The sequence below is a fragment of the Numenius arquata genome, chromosome 29, assembly GCF_964106895.1.
Source record: "Numenius arquata chromosome 29, bNumArq3.hap1.1, whole genome shotgun sequence".
NCBI classification, from domain to species: Eukaryota; Metazoa; Chordata; class Aves; order Charadriiformes; family Scolopacidae; genus Numenius; species Numenius arquata.
In genome coordinates, this window is record NC_133604.1 from 1,571,927 (window position 1) to 1,592,126 (window position 20,200).

The window sequence follows — 20,200 nt, forward strand, 5'->3', positions numbered from 1 at the left end:
CAGACATGGTGCTGAGGGACATGGTTTAGTGATGGTTTTTGTCAGTGTTGGGTTGATGGTTGGACTTGATGATCTGAAAGGTCCCTTCCAACTGAAGCAATTCTATGATTCTATGCACATCTGGTGTGCATGAAAGCACCAGAGGCCAGAAACACCCAACTGTCCTGGGGCCTCAGCCCCACTGGGGAAGAGGAGCAGCAGCCCCATCTCCTGCAGCAGGCCAGAGCCTGGGTGCAAACATGGCCAGAGAGGACTTGACCCTCCAGATACTGCAAGCAAGGGAGAGACAACCCAGGCCACCGTAGAATCATAGAATGGTTCGAGTTGGAAGAGACCTTAAAAGATCATTGAGTTCCAACCCCCCTGCCCTGGGCAGGGACACCTCCCATCAGAACAGGTTGCTCCAAACCCCATCCAGCCTGGTCTTGAACCCCTCCAAGAGGCAGCCACAATTTCTCTGGGCAACCTGGGCCAGGGTCTCACCACTCTCACAGCAAAGAATTTCCTCCTGAAATATCATCTAAGTGTCCCCTCTTTCAGTTTAAAACCGTTCCCCTTCATCCTATGGCTCCCCTCCCTGATAAAGAGTCGTCTCTCCCCATCACTCCTGTAGCCCCCTTCAGGTACTGGAAGGCTGCTAAAAGGTCTCCCCAGAGCCTTGTCTTCTCCAGGCTGAACAACCCCAACTCTCTCAGCCCATCCTCATAGGAGAGTAGCTCCAGCCCTCTGATTATCTTTGTGGCCCTCCGCTGGACCCATTCCAACAGGTCCATGTCCTTCCTGTGTTGAGGACTCCAGAGCTGGACACAGCACTCCATGTTCATCCCAGGCTATTTCACCTCCTGATACAATATTAGGGACCAAAACTGTTCTTCTCCTTCCTCCTCTGGACCCATGAGGATACCCATGAACTACTCAGTGCATGATCCTGCACCCCAGCAGCAAAGACTTCCAGGTTCATTAGCCCTTGGTGCAGGAGCTGCTCAGAGCACAGCACCACAGCACCACAGCCTCCCGTGACACCACACAGGCTCTGGTTAAACGCCTCTAGCACAAGTAAAAAGCATTAGCCGGAGTACAGAATGATAGGTCACCCAGAATGTCACGATTTACTTAACTGCACAGATAGGACAGTTTTCCAGAGCTCAATAAAAACAGCCACTTTATAATATCTGTACATGTTCCACAAGTCTTTTCACACAGCACAGGGCAAGGTCACATCAGGAAGGTCAGGGGACTCCCAAAAGCAAGGGTGCTATTAAACTACCCCCATTTCTCACACCAGTATGAGCAGCACTAGTAATTCATTTAGATGACCCAGGAATCCTATGGGTTTACATCTACAGACAGTCCTCTACAAAATTTCCCCCTTGTAAACACAGCATCAGGGAATGTTTCTTTAGAAAAAGTCATAGTCCCTCCAGCAGTCAATTAAACAGAGCATCTTCTGCTCATGAGACAAAGGCAACACTGCCATCCTCAGGATTACAGGCTGCACAACCACAGCAGGAGGCAAGAATTACAGACCTGTGTGCTCTTTGAAAGACTGGATTCTGGCAAAGTTCAATGGGGGTGTCACTGCTGTGTGAAAAGCAACCTATGGAGGTTTTATTTAAAAAAAAAAAAAAGAAAAAACTTACAACCCTTGTATGACTGTTCCACTTCACATGGGTAGAAGACCGGATGCTATCGAAAAGTGTCAGTGAGTTCCTCTAGCAGTTTTTTTATTAACACTTTGAACAAATCCTGCTAGTTACTTCCTTCACCAACACCAAATTCAGAACATTAGATAATAAAAATACATTGCACAATAAAATCCCATTAAAAGTCTCAGCTAAGCTGAAAGATAAGAGGAAAAGATGTTATTACAGAAGCTGCCAAGGGCTGTGGAGGACTTGCGTTTACTGTACTCATGCATATTGGTGTGCAAATGCTAGGACAACACTAACTCCCAGGTCTTCACTTCAGCAGAGGAGAGGGAAAGAAGTTGCCCTGATGCCCAAGCTGGACCGTTGACTTGCTTTTGCTCCCAAATCTAGTTCAAGAGAAATAGAAAAATATCAGTTTGGGATTTGGGATATAGAGGTCTAAGCTCTTCCTTTCCCAGGGGTCATTCACCCAAATTTTACCCACCTCCCAAACAAAGTGGTCTTCTCCCTCCCATGAGATGATGCTCGTTAACCATTATGCAGTTTGCCCTGTTACTACAGCACTGATTAAGGGAGAGCTGACTGAGAGTAGTTAATCCAGACTGCTCTCAGAACTGGACCCAAAAGTCTATTTTTAGTTCTCCTTGAACACCCAAACCACCCGCAGTCACCCCAACATCTTCAGGATAACACCCACGGGCACTCACTTGGGGGTGGTTTTGCTGAAGGTGGACCGGACCCGCTGAGACAGGGAGCTGGACGACGGCGTCTTGAAGAGCTGCCGTTCCGGAGTAGTGAGGGGTCCCAGCATGCTCACTGTCAAGAGAGGCAGTGAAGTGAGCAACACAAGGACAGCTGAAGTTTTGATTGCCATGCAAGGAACATTAGATATTCCCTAGCATCTGTCAAAAACACTAGACAAATCTGGTGTTTCCTGGCACGCTTTGCTTCCCTCTTCCTCTATAAAGCGTGCAGGAACGGTTAGCTCCAACGGTCTCGCAAACAGGTTTGATTGAGGGGCATTCTTTTTAATACAGCAGCTACAGAGCCAAGAGGGCAGCACCCAGGGGTTACCTTTAACATCTGGTGTCTGTGGAGAGGAGTAGGCATTGGTGTTCTCAATTACATGTGCTGGGTCAATGTTTTCTTGCTCCACCATCATCAGCTGGCTCCAGTAATCCATAGGCAGCAGCAGAAGTCGCTCCACTACCTACGGAGACACCCGTGAGCAGCTGACGTTACACACTGGCACACAGCTTTAGCACACTGACAGCAGACAGACACCGCCTCAGCTCCCTCCAGCAATTCATTTGAATTCAAGTGGCATACACTCACCCAGGTCAGTCCTTTCTGCCGACCTACCTTGGGTTGCCGCTTAGTGTCTTGCAGAAGTGTCATAGGGTCAGGATCAGGTACGGCATGGGCAACTATTGTGGGGCCAAAGACTTTGGCCAAGTTGGCAATATCCATTTTAGTCTCTGGGCTTTGAGCTACCCTATATTTAAAAAAAAAAAAAAAAATTAAGAGAAAATGTAGCTTCTCCCCTTCACTTGTCATACAACTCCACTGTCCCCCACACACTTCAGCCTCTGAATAAGCACGTTTTTTCCAGAACAAAGACTTTATGCTCTCAAGCAGTAACAGGAGCCAGTTAGAGAAAGCACCAGTGGCAACCTCCCCCTTTAAGAGCTCCCAGCCCATTTGAACATACCTCTGCAGGTGCATCATGAGGAAAGCCAAAGTGTCCCTATTGGCCTGAGGAAGTTCACCAACTGCTTGGTACATAGCAGCAATGCTGTTGTCCTCATCCAAGATTTCTGAGGAAAAAGTGTTTAGACCTCAGAAAGTTGTCTCAGAGGCCCAGCTGTGATGTTCCCCTCACAACAATAGCTAGCCTGAGAAACAAGGAAGCCAGAAGCTTCACATGCCACTGTAATAACTTTGTATCCTGCCCAAGCACTAGAACTTGTTGCTTTTTTCTGCTGTACTGTTTTGGAAGAGGAGAGATCTTCCCATCAAGAACACAGCTGCAAGCACGAGGGCTCCCCAGAACAGTGAGGTCTGCCAGTTCACACGACAGCTAACCCTGAGACCATCAAGCCTAGGGAATGAGTTGAAGATGTCATTTAGCAACTCCTTACCTGCAGCTTCCATAAAAGTCTTGTTTAACCGGAAAGTGAGAAGGGGTTCTTTCAGATTGCGTAGAAAGTCCTTGAGAAGGCCACAGATTGCATGGATATCATCCACTTTACTGAGCAAAGGAATATTTTTTGCTCTAAGAAATTTCTCTTTCAGTTCCCTCACTGTCTTGTCACAGCCAGATATCCGGTAAAGGCCCGTCTGTTAACAGAAAGCATTGCTTAGAGGAAGAATGTCAACTGCACGTATAAAGCTGACATCCTTCCACTCCCACTTCCTCTCCACACCTGAGCACAGCCACTGTTGCTCACTCAGAGACACCCGCTGAACAGCACTATACACACCATAAATAAGAGAAATTTGAGTTAACAATTTGTTTCCCTAACACCACAACCCATTTCATTAGCACTGTTTCACACCTCGTTTTTGTTTTACCTCATGCAGCCCTCGTTGCTCAATCTCATTAACACAGTGCACTATGATGGAAGGGATCATTGGAGGAGTAGAAGGGACAAAGTCCATCAGAGTCCCCTAAGAGACAGGAGGGGCGAGGGAAAAAAAAAAAAAAAAAAAAAGAGATACTCAGGGTCTTCAATACATGGAAAATACTCTTAGGAATTCATAGTGAGATAGAATCATAGAACTGTCTCAGTTGGAAGGCACCGTTCAGCTCATGGTGTCCAACCATCAACCCAGCACTGCCCAAACCCCCACTAACCCATGTCCCTCAGCACCACATCTGCCAGGCTTTTAAACCCCTCCAGGGATGGTGACTCCACCATTGCCCTGGGCAGCCTGTTCCAATGGCTGACAACCCTTTCAGTGAAGAAACTTTTCCCAGTATCCATCCTAAACCTTCCCTGGCGCAACTTGAGGCTGTTTCCTCTTGTCCCATCACCTGTTCCTTGGGAGAAAAGACCGATCCCCCCGGCTACACCCTCCTTTCAGAGAGTTGTAGAGAGCAAGAAGGTCTCCCCTCAGCCTCCTCATTTCCAGACTAAGGTCTCCAGATCTAGCCTTAAAAAACAAACATTATCTCTTCTTCATCAGCCCAGAGAAGAGCAACACTATATCCATCAGCACAATGCTGCAGGATTGCCAACTCAGAGCTGCCACATTCACAACTCAACACCCTCCTAACATCGCATCCCTACCACCCACCCCCCTGGTTATTGAAGGAGTGGAAGGGACAGAGTCCAACAAGGTTAACAAGCTCATTTGTGTTTTATAGTGCAGCTCTGAGCAGTGGGAGCTCTTCTGTGAAAGGCAGACTTGTTGGAGCCTAAGCACGTTCCAACTCCAACCAAAGATCAGCCTGTGTGTGTCGGTGGCTGCGCCGCCCCAAGCTCACCCTCCACGTACCTCCCCAATTCTGACAGGAGTGCCCGCCACGGTGGGGATACAGGGAAGAGGACAGCGCTCTCGACACTCCGGATGAGTGACCACACGGCAATCTCTGCACCTCAGAGAGATTTTTCCAAATTTTACTCTCTTTCCACATGGAACACATGATTCTGGCTTGATAACCTAATGATTCAAAGCATAGAGATGGGAAGAGATTAGTGAACATAGTAGCTCCACAGGACTGAAATTAGCTAACCCTATAGGATAATATATTCCCTGATCCATGCAGGTAACCGCTGCAGTCAATATTGACTTGAAAAACAATGGCTGGTGGCCTCTTCTCAATAGCTTGATATCGCACACAGAAAAATGGAATTAAAAAATGGAAGGAGATGCTTTTTCAAGTTCTCCCTGCCTGCAGACCTACCGTCTTTGAAACAAAATCATGCAGTCTCACTCCCCCATTGCTCTGCGGGGTGCTAAAGCCATCAGTCTCCGATCTGGATTCTGGCTGCTTACTGCCTATGCTGGACTCGCTGCTCCAGGGCTGCAAAGGACCTGAAAGAGAGAAGAGGAGCATTGACTGAATGGAATCACACCCCCACACACACCCCCCATTACCTTTGCTTCAAAGCAAGTGCATTATAAACCACCGGCAGTTGCCCAAGTCCTGGAGGGAGGTATCTGTAACCTCCGGCCTATGAAGTAGTTGCTTCAGGACTGGGACAAACGGAGAGGTGACACCTACCACTGTTCCTCCGTCTCCTCAGACCGTAAGGCACAGTCTGGATAGTAGAGATCGCTTCAATTGGGCCACCATCATTGGGGACCATGACAGTTGTCTTTGCTACTATGGATTCATTCCCCTGTAATAAGAAATATGCAGTTAGTGACAGTAATACTGACAGGACATTGGATTTTCTAGTTTGTTGGCCCTAGAAACAGATATACAATATGACCAACTACTTTAAATGCACACAAACGCAGCTGGGACCACCCTACCTGGTCCACTGTGGAGCCAATTGATCTGGTTTTCTTCTGAGGACCTGGGGGGCCTTCAATGAACTGCCTGGAAGACCGCTGAAAAGATACAGTATGTTTTTGTCCATGAGGCAGAAATGCTGTTAACTTAGCGTTATACTAGTTCAGTACAACTACAAGGACTGAACAACTCTCTGCACACACCACAGATGCATTAACTTCTTCCACGGTACCTGCTCTTCATGGCAACCTTGAAGCTGACATGAAGTATCACAAGGCCTCTCTATGCTGCTCTTTCAAATAATTTTTCTAGCCAGATTTATAATCCAGTTCAGAAAACAGAAAGAAAGGAGGAAAAAGAACAACCAAACCCACACACACACATAAGAAGGAGGGCAACTAAGCAAGTCCCAGACTCTTCCCAACTGGGCTAGTTATGATTTCAGGCTGTCCTTTCCCACCTGTGCCTACTGCATACTAACAGCAGCCCAAGAACAAGCTCCTTTACAGAATAGAAAAATATTAACCTCCTACATGTTTTCCCCCTAATCTGGTAGCTGTTAATCATCCTCAAGTGCTTTCTTGCAAACTCTAGGCCATAACAGAACAAGGTATGCAGAACTCCAGTCATTTTCAGTAGACAAACAACGACATCAGAATTAACTTTCAATCTAAATCCACACAGCAGGGCTGAATTCTAGTAGCAGCACATCCATCTGAAGTTCGATTGTGATTAGTAGCTCAGACATCATTATAGGTGACTGTGAGATGACAGATGGTGACATTGTGTCAGCTAAGGCTAACAATAGAATCTATTTGAAGAGGAAGAATTGAACATACCCGCTTCTCTCTCTTTTTCAGTCTGACAGTTTTCACCACAGAGGAATCCCAGTCCTGTGGGAAATACACAGCGCCGGTTAGCTCAGTGTAAATACCACACAGCCTCTGGCCAGGACTTTCATTAAGTTTTAGCCAATAGCACACCAGAGAAACGCAGATCAGCTCTACCAGTTTAATACCCCAGTAATCTAAACACAAGGGGTCTCTAGAGACTACTGCACACCTCTAAGGTTTTACAGTGGAGGACAACTTTGGAACTTGGAGTTACATTACCAGTGACTCATCAGTCTTGTCAAAGCTGATGTCTGACAGAATTGAGGCAGATTCATCTATTGTAGACAGCCTAAAAACCAAAAATTAGAAGAGACTTGTATCAGTTTGCCTTTCAGTCAGCCATGGTTCCAGAACAATCTTACTGACTCAGAGGAGCTGTACTTCAAACTGGGATAAAAAGGAAAATTCTGTTGATATGGGTGCAGTCCGTATCACAGAGATACACAGCTGGATTGCTGTTTGAGACTGATGTTGCTCAGACATACGCTGCCCACCTTTTGTTGTCTGAACCCCCGAGAGAAGCCTGTGGCCTGTTAAGAAAGGCCAGAGCAGACTTCTGTTCTTCACTTAGCTGAATGCTCCCAGATGCATCACACATGAGCAGCTCTCGAATCAGTTGCAATTGCCGCTCCTGTAAAGGTAGATAATATCAGAAGCTGTCACAGGATAAGCCGTGTTTAATTACTGTATGAACCAATCTGAAGCATTTGAGATACCACACAGATAGGCTCTCAGAACTTGTGTCAATAGACTGCTAATGGCTGCGGAGACCGTGCTCTGACAGGTAATGGCAGCTCAGCTCCAAACAGCAGCCAGTCACCTTTTTCCAGACCAAAGCAGGTGGCTACTACCAGGAGCCAAGCCAATTTGTTGTTGTTGGGGTTTTTTTTTTTCCTCCTGGGAAAGACATTATCACAAGTGCCAGTCCTTATTTTCCATAGATCAATGCAGTTTAATCACCTTGTCTCTGCACTCTAAAGAGCCAACTGGTAATAAAGGAATTACTCACCAGCTTTTCGCAGTCTGTTTCAGCTTTTTGCCTTCGTTTGATCTCCACATCCACTTGATTGCGAGCATGTTTCAGCTTCACATCCAGAGCACTACGTTCAGCTTCAGTTTTCATGAGAAGATCTTTGTACCTGCCAAGCTCATGCTCTGTTTTCTGCATTTTTCTCCGATACTCTTCAAAGTTCTTTGCTAACTGAATAAACTCTGGAGAGAAGACACGTATATCTTTAGCTATCCAGGCAAGCAGAGGGGATGCAGCAACCCTCCCTTCACTGACAGTAGATCTCTATTAATATAACCTGCTCTTAACTGAAGAGTGGAGAAGCCAGCCTTTCAGCAAACCCACCTACATTCTAGATGTTCGCAGTTTTTCAGACCACCTCCTTTGTGTCAGGATCAACCAGAAGAGCTAGAACAGGAAACCCTGCACTGATGAAGTCCACTTGCTACAAGCGGAACATGGCCCTGCCTAAAAGTTCAACCTGTGACTTCATATTTCTTGACAATGAAAAGAAACTCTCAAATCCGACTGCCTGTAGCAGTCTTATTACCCGTAGCATGCATCACCATCAGATTCTTCAATAACAGCTAATAATCTTTGTTTGCATATTTATTTTCTTACAGCAAACATAGCACAACCCACTTCAGAAACAGAACTCACTGTATTCATTTCCTTCACTTAAAGCTTCAGCCTGGCGTGTGAGTTGATCATACAAATTCCGCAAGTTCAGCATCGCGGTCTCCATTTTCCTGCCAAGAAACCAGAGCTAAATAAACAGCCCAGCCCTTTCTTCCCACCTCCAAACAGAGAACATGTTACCAGCCCAAAGAAGAGAGAAACAGCTTCAGAATTAATGGTTTTTAGGTTTTTTTAAGGCAAGTTTTAGAAGCTGCATAAAGAAAAATACATTAATAGTTATGTTTTATGGAGATATATGCATCCAAATTCTTTCCTAGGGAATGAAGATCCTCAGCCCTCCACAGCTTTCAGATAGCAGACCCACAGAGAGAGGCAATATAGCTCCCCACCTTATTGCTCCCAGTATTCTCCAGTATACCATAGAGGCTCAGAGCCCAAGGCAAGATAAGGAATCCCAAGTCATTTTCCTTCTGGAAGGCTGCAGAGCACAGCTCATGCCCTGTCTACAAATAACTTGGTACAATATAGGCCACTAAAAATCTGCAAATTTTCAAAGCTTCGTAAGATAAAAATAGGAGCAACGTTCTGGGGAATTTTAATTCAGTTTTAAATTTAGCTGCATTTTAAGCTAGAGCTCCTACTGCAAATAGCTGTTAAAATTCAGTCAGTCAGCACATTTTCCTCAAACAGTAGCAACAATGGCATAAACAGAAGCAATGAAGAGGAAAGTCTCCAGCTCAGCAACACAGAAATTACCTCGCTAATGTGAGAGGTTGCTGGAACACACAGGACACCCTTGGCTAATAAATTAGCACTAGAAGCAGGTGCAGACAGTTGGGAGAGGAGCCAGGAGGGCGCACAGCACAGCAGCTAAGCACTCGGGACTTCACCCTGGAAAGCTTTCAGATACTCTACTCGCAGTTACAGACTCTACAGACACACATTTCCCAGGACTTTCTAATATTCCGTGGACTACAAATTGAGGAAGAGCTCCCTGCTAGAAGGGCCTCCTCCGTTCCTTATAGGCTGCTTAATTCAAAGCAAGGGGCACTTCTACAGTTCCGTGTCTTAACTACCAGCCCCACGATTATTAGCCCCGCGCCCAACCCGACGGCAGATGCCGGGGAGGGCGAAGGAACAAGGCCAGCGCATGAAGCGCCCGCAGCCAGGCCCTGCCCGGGAGGCAGCGAGGGAAAAGGCCTCTGAAGGAAACCGGCGCCGGGCCCGCCCAGGCCCAGGACGGCGGCTCCCCTCGGCCGGTGAGGGGAGCCCCGACCCCTAGGCGAGGTCCGCTACGGGGGACCCGACCCCTAGGCCAGGCTCGGTACCGGGGCCCCGCCGCTGCCCCTCAGGCGCCCTCCCGCTCCCGCGCACTCACCTCAGCCGCCGGCCCGGCGCGAGCTCCCACTCCAACCGCCCAACCTAACCGCCCCGCACTTCGGTTTGAATCCCTGCTGCCAGCCAATCCCAGCCTGCTCGCCCCCTCCCGGCCTCTCATTGGCTCTCTTCACTGCGAGTTCTGAAGCCAAGCCGGCGCCATGTCTGCTGAGGGCGTGGCCTCTTTGCTCCACACCCCGGCGCGAGGGCGGACGGCGGCCTGAACGGCCGCGTGCTGAAGCCGGCCAGGCGCCATCTTTACTACTGGTTGCTGGCGCCGGCGCGCGTTGCCTAGCAACAGAGCAGGCCGGGGACGCCGGCAGGGCCTAGGCCCCCCGAAACCGAGGGCTGCTGCTCCTCTGAGGGCCCGAGCGCAGCCTTTGGCACCAGAGGGGCAGTTCTGGGCAGAAAAAACGGTTCTAGGGCCGAGCCCCAGTTGTGATTTTAAGCAACGCCATGGCCGTTGCATGGCCGTACGCAGCACGGGTGGGCCTGAGTCCCCCACACGCTGGTTCTGCAGCACGCCATGAGGCCTGCGCCAGGTGCTGGATGCAACCCGTAGCTGGTTCATAGCATTGGTACCCACCAGGAGGCCGTTTATTACGTGTTCTTGCTTGAGAAATGATGCCTCGACTGATTTTTGTCTTTGAAACACTGATTTGAGTGTTTCCACCGATCCATCCCGCCTGCCGAAAGGCAAAACCTCATTTCAAGCCACATACGAGTCTCCCATTCGCAGACGTTTAATGTGTTACCCGATAAAGCACAAACCAAAACCCAACAATTACAAGAAGCGAAATCACATAATCATAAAATAACAATGTGTTTTAATCTTTTAAATCTGAAACAAAACAGCGGGTAATTGAAGAATGGATATTAGCAATTAGAAAGTGGAACTAAATGCTTAAAATTGCTAAGTGGGAAAGGGAGTTCATAAAGCAGATTGCTCTCTAACATCCAGCTGCTTTGTCAGAACAGCTTTATTTAGGTTATATAGTCTGCTTTAACTTAATTAATAATAATTAATTCATAATAGATTGTAAAAAGCCTCAAGGTCCTCCAAAAAGTAAACATTAATGAAGCTTCCTTGAGGAAGATAGTCCAAATTATCTACATTTTATAGGGGAACTGAGGCCCAGAAGAGACATGACTCATCCTCTGAGTGAACGGCGAAGCAAAAGAAAGGCGCTGACCTTGATATTTGACCTTGTAGCACAGAAAATCACCCAAAACCTCAATTTGCCCCAGTCTGGAAAGCACGTTGGAAGCTGATAGTTACACCTGGCTCTGCCGAGCACCTCTTGTGCACGCACAGCCCACCCTGGCACTTCTTGCACACCCATTTCTGAGGAGGTTCAGCTGTTTTGGTGTCAGCCCCGGGGCCTCCTGCAGCTCCTGCCTGTAATTAAATCTTCACAGCTAAGATGTCTCCATTGGCAGATCATATTTATAGGCAGGCAAGTTGTTTTAGTGTCACTTTTAAGAGTTAAGGAGGCTTTTGCTCATAAGGAAATTCTCTTCTCTTTTAAATTGTCATCCGCAATCTCGTGCCAATAAAAAGGCACATTATTTTAGATTATTGCCCCCGTGGTGCTTGTAGTGAGTTACTGCGTTAGGTACTGGGTTTCAGTGTTACGCAAATTAGATTTCTTCCATATGTGTTCAGCCGTCGTACTTCCAAATCCTCCTCCGAAACACGGTGGGTGGGAGCTCCAAGGGCATCAGGAACTGAGTATCCCAAAAAAGCTTCTCGGAAACCCCCTCTCCTGCTGATGTGCCATGGACACGGCAAACGGGCTATGCCCTATGGCACACGCTACTTGCTCAGTCCCAACCCCAGTCCCTAAAAGCTTCACTGAGTTTTTCTTTCCTCCTTCCTGACTGATGCATGATGAGAGCAGAGAGGTCAGAAGCACCTTTCATATATTGCTTTATTTCAAGGGAGAAGAAAAGGCATGAAGATTGAGGGCCTTTTCAGGAGCTGCTTTATTGCAAAGTAATTATATTCTCTTTTGTTTGTGTCGGGGAGGGGAGGGAGAAGCCTTGAAATGTCTCATCTGGGAAACCGTTAATAGAATTTATGCTAATTTGATGATTCCGGCGATTACTGGCGGAAGCACTTCACATTTTCAGGCAGCAGAAATTCTCCTCCAGTTCCTCCTGCAGTCTCGCTCCGTTTGGTCTTTAGCCTGTTCGCCTCCTCCAGCCTCCGGAGACCCCCTCACTGGGCAGCGCTTGCAGACCCAATGATGTGACCAGGATTTTTGCTTAGGACGGTGTCAATGGGTTTGCTGGTGACCCCATGCCTCAATCTTTTGGGGAAGAATGCAAAGAAATCTGCCCCCGCGCCTCGCTGTGCTAGCAAGCAGCCCTGCAATAACAAACCTTTCCCTCCCAGCCTCATCCTCTGGTGGAGCTTCACAAACACAAATCTCTCTGCCCAGCTCCTGCCTAATTAACTCCAGAATTGCAAACCCATTTGTGCAGCTTTGTGCTCAGGGGAAACCTTTATTAAGTTCCTTTTAATCCAAAACCAGTTAGAGAATGATGGTCTTCATCAACAGTCATTCAAAAAAAAAAAAGGGGCAGGGGGAAAGAAAGCCAAACTAGAAACTTTAAGATGAGAGGGGGGAAAAAAGCAGAAAAAAATCATCTTACGTGCAATTCTCTTGATGTGTTAATGCAGCACAGGTTTCAAAAAGGAATGATTCAGTAGCATGAGGAAAATACCCAGCAGGCTGAGCAGGGAGGGTAGCCTGGGTTTAGCCAGAGGAAACTGGGTATTTTGGGGAATTAATTTCTAATTTCTCGTGCCTGGCTCAAGCCGCAGGCCGGCAGATGGCATCACGCTCATGCCGTTGGGTGGGAGCTGCAGGGTCTCAGCCATCGCTCATCTGTGCAAAATATTGCTCGGCGCATCGCCCGTGTGGGCTGCCAGGAGGGTGCCGAAGGAGCCATGGTTGCGCCGTTGGCCCAAAAGAGGAACCAGGTTTATCTGTGATCTCCTGCCTGTGTGAACCTGGGATAATTCCTCCCACCGCGACTGGCATCAGAGTAAAGACCACTCGGATGGGATCAGCCAAGCCTGTCTGTGGAGACATGCGGTCCGTGCTCTCTGCTCCTCGTAGCAAAACAGTGCATTAATGTCAGCAGAGAAGCCACGGCCTTACCCTGAACTTGTTAAAAAACAATGGGAGTCTCTATTGCCTTCATCTGGCTTTTAATGAATGACCTCTTGTCGCCGGGAGCTGCGTGCAGTGACAAAGGACCTTTGTGGGCTGATATTTATGATTTCATTTAAGCCAGGGAGTAAGCTAAGGGAGAGGGCTGGAAAATATGAGCTGAGCTGATGTTTCCTGCTTTAAACTCAGGGGATCTTCATCTAGTTTTTGGATTAATACAGTTGTCATCTCTTAAATATTTGAACAACTTGCAGCCGTGAACGTTCCCACGCTGGAAGGACACACGGGTCACGCTCGGTGCCAGGGCAGGGAATGACTCCTGCTCTCCTGAGCTCCACACATCCCTCTGGGCTCTAACACTGGGGCGGGGGAAAGGTTTTGCATTTTCCTAGAGCCCCCAAAAAATTACACACACATCAAGCACGCCAAGCCCTGCTGTGAGAGCCCATGACCTGTTTGTGGGGGGCCGGCGTCCAGCCCCAGGCTCAGCGCAGCCGCCGGGTCCGAACACCCCTCCCCGCACCAGCAACTTGCCAACGCTGATAAATTTTTGCCTTTTCCTTCGGCAGGCCTCAGCGGTGGATTAAGCAGCTGGGAGTCTGGAGTGAGAGCGCGTCCCCTCTCCTTTGCCATGCAAACAGAGAAAATTAATCTTCCAGCTTCCTCTGATATTTGGGCTGAATTACAAGCTGGGAGCGGAGATAAAGCGCGGGCGAAAGGAAGGTACAGGTAGAGCGGAGAGCCAGGCTGCCTGGCACAGGCCTTTGTCCGTGCAGATAAGGGCTCTCCTCCCCGTGTCATGCATAATTCAGCAGCAGCACTGCCTCCCTCCGTCCTGGTCATCCCTCTCACTGCTTTCACTGCTCTGCTCTTGGAGGAACGGGAAGCCTTGTGTCCAAGCCAGCCCGTGCATGTTGGCTGCGTGTGTGGGTGCAGAAGCACACTCATACGTGCGGAGCAAGCACGCATGTGTGCCCACAGACACAGCAGCAACATGCAAATCTCAGCTGCAGCATAGATCTCCTTGCAGGTTTGCCCAGGGACGAGGTAAGGGGACGTTGTCCTGTCTACCCAGAGGCTGACGGAGCCGGGGTACAACGCTGCTGCAGCATGTGCCGGGACGGGCCACCGGTGTCCAGCGTGCAGCCCAGCAATACCCAACACCAATCCAGCTAACCCAAACCAGCATATCAATTTCTGCAAGGGCCTAGGGTGTGATTTCATATGCCCATCACATTTCAGCTCCGCTAACCACGCTAGCTCCCTAAATCCCTCTGATGTTATAGTTGGATAGAGGTTACATCCTATGGGATACCGACCCCGGCATTAACAGACACCAACTGCATTTTATTTGGTCGATCATCCGGCGGCTTCTCTGTACCGTTCTTGACAGAACTGTGCCACACAGAGCGGAAAAGCCGTGGAGGTTTTCCATAGCCGCCGAGAGTTTCTTTCCCAGAACAAAGCAGAAATAACCCCAGTCACCCCCAGCCAAACAGTGAGCATAGACACCTGCTTAATTATTTTTGCTTTGTAAATGAAAGCAGTGCCATGAGTTTAATAACCACTGCTTGGGAGTAATTGGGGCGATTATTGTATGGCCCAGGGGGAAAATTGCAGCTTGTTATCTCCAGGGAGTAGCATTAGGATCCAGCAGATAATCAGAATGTTATTTGTTGCACTTCAGATGACATTTCTTATGGATTTAGAAGTGATAGTGATCAAACGGTGTTGTCAGAACCACCCCCAAAGTGGGGAATCTAAGGACCTGTAAGCTAAATAGTGTCTGAAGCTGCCCGACACAGCTGCTCTTCCAGCAGGACAGCGCGAATAACAGACACACGTGCCACATTTGAGTTCAAACACTTCCAGATCTAAGCATCACTCATCTCCTTTTTAATTTGATCTTCTCATAAGAGAGATGCCACTCAGGATGCTGTATGAGAGGAGGCAAAGGGGGGATATCGGCTCTAACAGATGCTGCCGACCAGATCTATTCACAGCGATAAGGTCGCTTGAGACCTTCCCTCCTCTGTTTCTCCCTCCCCACCCCAATCGATAGCCTTTGCCTGTCCTCTCCCCTACAGCAGCCCTGAAATTCGAGGCTCAGTCAGGAGCAATGCTCACACACTGCTGCAGCATCAGGACTTGTCTGCACCGTCTCATGGTGACCATCAGCGCTGGGCATCCTCCCCACATGTGCCACGATGGCTCCCCACCACACAGCCGAGCAGCTCCCCTCGCTGTTGCACTCTCCGTAAGACATTTGTGCACCGTCAGGAAGCAGCTTTCGGCTCCTGGAGAGTTTCTGAGCCGGGGGAGCCAGTTTTAACAAACCCAGACTCGGCAAGTAGGGGAGATGCAGCACACCAGCGATGCCTCCCAAACACTAGCCCTTCTCTTGGCACCCCAAACTGTGCTCATCCAGCCTGGACACGGTGCCGGAAAGAGGATTTTTAGCAAGGCTAAGCCCAGCCAGAGCCTCTGATGCTCTTTCTTTTGTAGGTTTGCTGCACAGGAGCGTCCCCAGACCTCTGCTCCTGGGGACGGGCTCGTGGATGACAGGGCAGCACCTCGGCACCTGCACGACCCCAGCAAAGAGGAGCCTGCCAGGCCGGGAGAGCACTGAGCCAAGGCAGGCTCCGCTATCGATCCCCCAATCAATGACAATTCAAGGCCTGGAAATGACAGTGCCTTTTCTTAGTCCTCGATTCCCACCCAAGGCTGGAGCGGGGAGGAGGGAGCTCACTCAGAGGTTTAGCAATAATCCGAAGCAGGAGCGGAGACGGGAAGAGCCTCTCTTGCAGCAGGTGGGTTGTTTAACAAATTGGACACATAACAAGACAAAAGGCACAGAGGAAGGGGATCTGGCGGGACTGGACCTTTATCTCCAGCACGTTGGCAGCCAAATCTTTGTGCAATATTTATCAAGGGTGAGCGGGCAGGAGAATTGGCAGTCGATGCATAAGTGAGGAATTAAAGGCACTGCCATCCTTATCTCCCCGGCAGATACGCGAGGGGAGGGGTGGACGGGAGCTGCGAGCCAGCCCAGGGCAATCAAGTTTGAAACCATTTGTGGATTTAACGAGTCCAAACTTTATTAGCTCAGCTGATGGGGAGGAGAGCGGAAGCACCAAGGAGGGCAAACCAGCACATCCGCATCCTCCAGCAACCAGAGCCGAGCACGCTGCCTCTGGGCAGGCATTTCGGCTGGAAAGTCCTCCATGTCCCTGGGCAGGCATTGCATGGCCGGGGGACATGGCAAAGCTGCCCCAAAGGCACCAGGTGAGGGGGCAGAAGTCTTTCAAGCCCAGTTAAGATTCACTATTAAACCAGGGAGTTTAGGAGCTGCTACTCTTTCTCTCCCAATTTTGCTCAGCAGTGAGACAAAGGCAAAAGATGCTCTGCCCTCAGGTACATTCATATTTTCGTGGAGCCACAACTGTCTTGAGGAGAGCAGACACTGCTTGGCACTTTGCAGCCATGCCATGAATATGCCTCACCAGACACAGGCAGAAAAACTGCCGGGGAAGGGACAGATAAAACCTCGATAATATCTGCAGAGCTCTGAGTGGGTCTGCCGAGGGTTTTTGCAGGCAAGCCGTCCCCAGGGAGGGCAGCTCAGCTCCTTCGGTGGCCAGCCGAGTCCCCTGGCCCCTCCAGCGTGTGTGGCTCCTGCAGCTGTGGATGGCGAGCGAAGGGCTGCACCGTCTCCATCATCCCCTGGGAATCCCCAGCTCTCACATAACGTCCTGGTAATTAACTCACTTATTGGCTTTGCTTTTGCTGAGATTGCATGTTCAAGATGGGCTCCATCTGCTCCTTGCATGAGCTGGGCTGCTGGGGGAGGACAGCAAAGCCCCCCATTTATAATGGGAGAAACGTGTCATTTCTGTAAACAGGGGACAACGATAGGGTTGTGCCGGGGACCAGCAGCAGCCCTCAAACAACAGGCTGCCCAACTCCACCAGCTCTTTCCCCGCCACCAAACTTGTGCCAAGCAGCCTCCTCCTCCAGGCACCCACCAGCCCCAGACCTGGCTCCGCCGGGGCCACTGCAGCCACCAGCTTCATTAAATTGTTTTAGGGGATTTACATCTCTCTGTTTAATTTCTCTTCAAGGCAAATAAGAGCACAAGAAGCCAAGTGGGACCTCATTTTTGCTGGACTGCTGTGTGTCAGGCAGCTGCTGGGGAGAAGACACACTAATCTATATGCCTGGAGCATATGCTATATGCATATAGCTTCCCTCCCCGCACAACACGATTCCTCCTAGAGAACTGGGACACAAACACCAAGGAGCAGCAAGACCGGAGTAACTTCCAGCTCCAGCCCTTCCCAGGCAAGTTGCCCCTTTGGCCCCGACGTGGTTCCCATAAATCCTCCCCAGGTTATTCCAGCTGCTGTCACGGAGCTGTAGCAATCTCAGCTTAGCTCCGAGCGAAGCAGTGCAGAGCACGTGGCGCTCGCCGTGTCCCCCAGCACCCATCTGCACTGCCTTTGTCTCCTCAGCCTTTGAGCGGTGCTTTTCCTCCTCTCTGCTGCAAAGAAACGCATTAGTTGCAACATTGCTTTAATTTGTTTGCCAGCTTTCAGAGAGCAAGCGGAGAGGCTCTGCTCCCATCGGTGCTGTTTAGAGGATGTTTGCACGCCGGCAGGATTAACCCTTTGCCTGCTGCGCGATGGCTCAGGCTGCTGGTGCGCATTTGCACACCCACGGCACACGAGCTGCCTTCTCCATCACAGCTCCGCAGTGCCCGGGGCCACGGTGAGCACAGGCCACTGGCCCGACCTGGCACTTACCAGATGGGGGGATCCGTTTCCCCTTCCAGCTATCCTCAGCGTTTCCTTAATGAGATGAGTTTTGTTGTGACCACAACCAGTGTCAGAGGGAATAAAAGAAAATGTGATCTGACCGGGCTCTATGGCAGTGACAAGGACGTGGGGACAAGCAGCCGCTAGCAAAGCCAGGCTAGTGCAGGCAAAGAAATGGCATCAGACAAGCGGATCCAGGCTCCCTGGGCTGGTTCTGCACCCCAGGAGGAGCTGGGGGACCCCATTGCCCTGCACTGCACGTTGTGCATCCCAGAATCTCACCCCTCTGTGCACATACACAATGCTGTACCCGCTCGTGGCCCAGGACTGCAGCAAGGGGGTTGCCTTTGCTGGGCATGGCCACAGGGACACCGGCGTGGCCACCCATGGCATGGGACGTTTCTTCTCATGCAGCTCCAAAACGTCTTCGGCTTCTGATACAGGAATCAGAGTGGCAAAGAGAACAAGGGGCCAGGAGGGATGGCCTTGGGCAGTGCTGCAGGACCGCAGGCAACTCCTGCACGGATCCCTGCTCGACCCAGCTGTGGACCAGCATTTTGTGAAATGAGTTTGTTTGGTCTCTGCCCCATACTCCAGATGTGGGCGCCATCCAGACCAAGTCTCTTCAGACCCTCTGGTCCAGGGGAGCAGCCCCTGGGATGTGTCTGTCCCAGATGAGAGGGTTTTCTGGACACAGGGTGAAACACGCGGATGGCAGGAGCCAGCCAAGGTGGAGCTGGTGCAAGGGGAAAGTGTTTCAAGGCAGTCGTTGAGCAGCAGCCAGTGGTTTTGCATTGCCTCACGCTAATTGCTCGAGCTAATGAAGCCACACGCTCAGCTCAGTGACTTTCTGCAGGGTTTCCATCCGCCTTCGGTTTGCGATGTGCCGTTCACAACTCCAGAAAGCTGCGGCTGATCGATCGCGAGATTTCCAGAATGGCAAAAGAGCAGAGATGGCCCTAGAGGGGCTGTAAAAAACACAGCAGGCAGAGAGGGGTACCCAGATCCGAGGGTGACAAGCAACAAGATGAACAGCTGGAGGAAATCCCAGATATTCAGACCCAGGTGTGCAATGTTGGTGCAACACAGATGCAGAGGCTGCCAGCGAGGAGGTGTACCTGTCTTCCTGCAGGAGACGGGCCCCAGGGGGTTTCTCTCCTGGCCCTTGGGGATGGTTCCTGCTGCCGAAACCCCAGGAGAGCCCAAGCCACCTTCCCCCTTCCCCATCGCTCTCTGTCTCCAGGTCCCCCCCGCCGCAAGGTGCCTGGTTGTTAAGCGATGCAGCCTCCTTTTTATCCCAAACGTGGTTCTGAAGGTTTAAATAGAAAGATATCAAAATAAAAGATAATTGTTGAGAAAGATGAATAGGGGGGAGGAAAAAAAAACCATCAGCACGGAGGAACTCTTGTCTAATTTCTCACCCACGCAGAGCACAGCGATATTAGTGCCTTCAACTCTGGTTCATAAGAGCTTTCATGACTTTATTACCAGCTCCCTGAACAGCTTGTCCTTTTAATAAGCCAAGGCCTCCAGATAGCATATCTGCCCACGGGAGATCCCATCAGGACGTGGTTAATCTGGGCAGAAATAGCACAGAGCATCACTACGCTCACCTGACCAAGGAAGCCCTCATCCGAGGAAGGAAAAGGTTAAAAACCACCCCAAAATGCAAGGGAGGAGAAGAAGAGGGTGGGATAGAGGAGCCATCTCTCTGCCGAGGCCTCGCCGCCGCGGCACCCCATTAATCGGTGCTGCTGGGCGTCCTCGCCTTCCCCGTCAGCCCTGCTCTCCACAGCCGCCAGCTTTGGCCACGGAGGCCTTTAATTATCCAAACTGCTGCCCCTCACAAAATTAAATGCCGCTGAGGATGACTCAGTGTTTAATGGACTGGCTGCTCCTCGCGCCGGGAGAGCCAAGCGGGTGCGAGCGAGAGCAGAGCACAACACGGCATAAATCAGACGGAGACACTCTGCACGGGGGCGAGTGACCCAGCAGCTCGGAGCGGGGAGGCAGCAAAACTGCTGATTTTAAACAGTTGTGTTTTCGCTCGGGATAACCCTGCTGGTAGCTCCTGGGAGCAGCAGCACTGGGGGCTGCGGCTCGACCCTCTGCCCCAGCTGTCTCTGACCCTTCGCATCTCCCACTGCTTGTGCAATGGGGATATGCTTGATT

The 20,200-nt window shown here is 50.0% G+C and overlaps 1 protein-coding gene across 2 annotated transcripts; it reads right to left on the reverse strand.

Annotated features, from left to right (window-relative positions):
- Nucleotides 1–1,087: 1,087 nt before the first annotated feature.
- On the reverse strand, nt 1,088–10,107 carry RACGAP1 (Rac GTPase activating protein 1). Of its 2 annotated transcripts, none has more exons than XM_074164943.1 (17): nt 10,034–10,107; nt 8,677–8,765; nt 8,017–8,219; nt 7,502–7,638; nt 7,227–7,296; nt 6,954–7,007; nt 6,135–6,212; nt 5,881–5,998; nt 5,560–5,690; nt 5,151–5,315; nt 4,224–4,319; nt 3,791–3,989; nt 3,361–3,466; nt 3,012–3,144; nt 2,724–2,859; nt 2,357–2,465; nt 1,088–2,035 (listed from the first exon to the last, which is right to left on the reverse strand). In XM_074164943.1, exons 2-17 carry the CDS (start codon nt 8,759–8,761, stop codon nt 1,960–1,962), a joined length of 1,896 nt encoding a protein of 631 aa, XP_074021044.1. In that variant the 5' UTR covers nt 8,762–8,765; nt 10,034–10,107; the 3' UTR covers nt 1,088–1,959. The 2 variants fall into 2 exon arrangements, with proteins under 2 accessions (XP_074021044.1, XP_074021043.1); XM_074164942.1 differs by lacking the exon at nt 10,034–10,107 and adding an exon at nt 9,260–9,277 and having other exon boundaries at nt 1,584–2,035; nt 8,677–8,767.
- Nucleotides 10,108–20,200: the final 10,093 nt, after the last annotated feature.

Bases quoted from the DNA above. Each gene is read 5' to 3' on its own strand.
- RACGAP1 (XM_074164942.1), bottom strand. The intron at 8,220-8,676 runs GTGAGTTCTGTT...TCTTCTCTCCAG, and splicing joins AAGTGAAGGAAATGAATACA to AGTTTATTCAGTTAGCAAAG. The intron at 5,999-6,134 runs GTAGGGTGGTCC...TTCTTATTACAG, and splicing joins TTGGCTCCACAGTGGACCAG to GGGAATGAATCCATAGTAGC.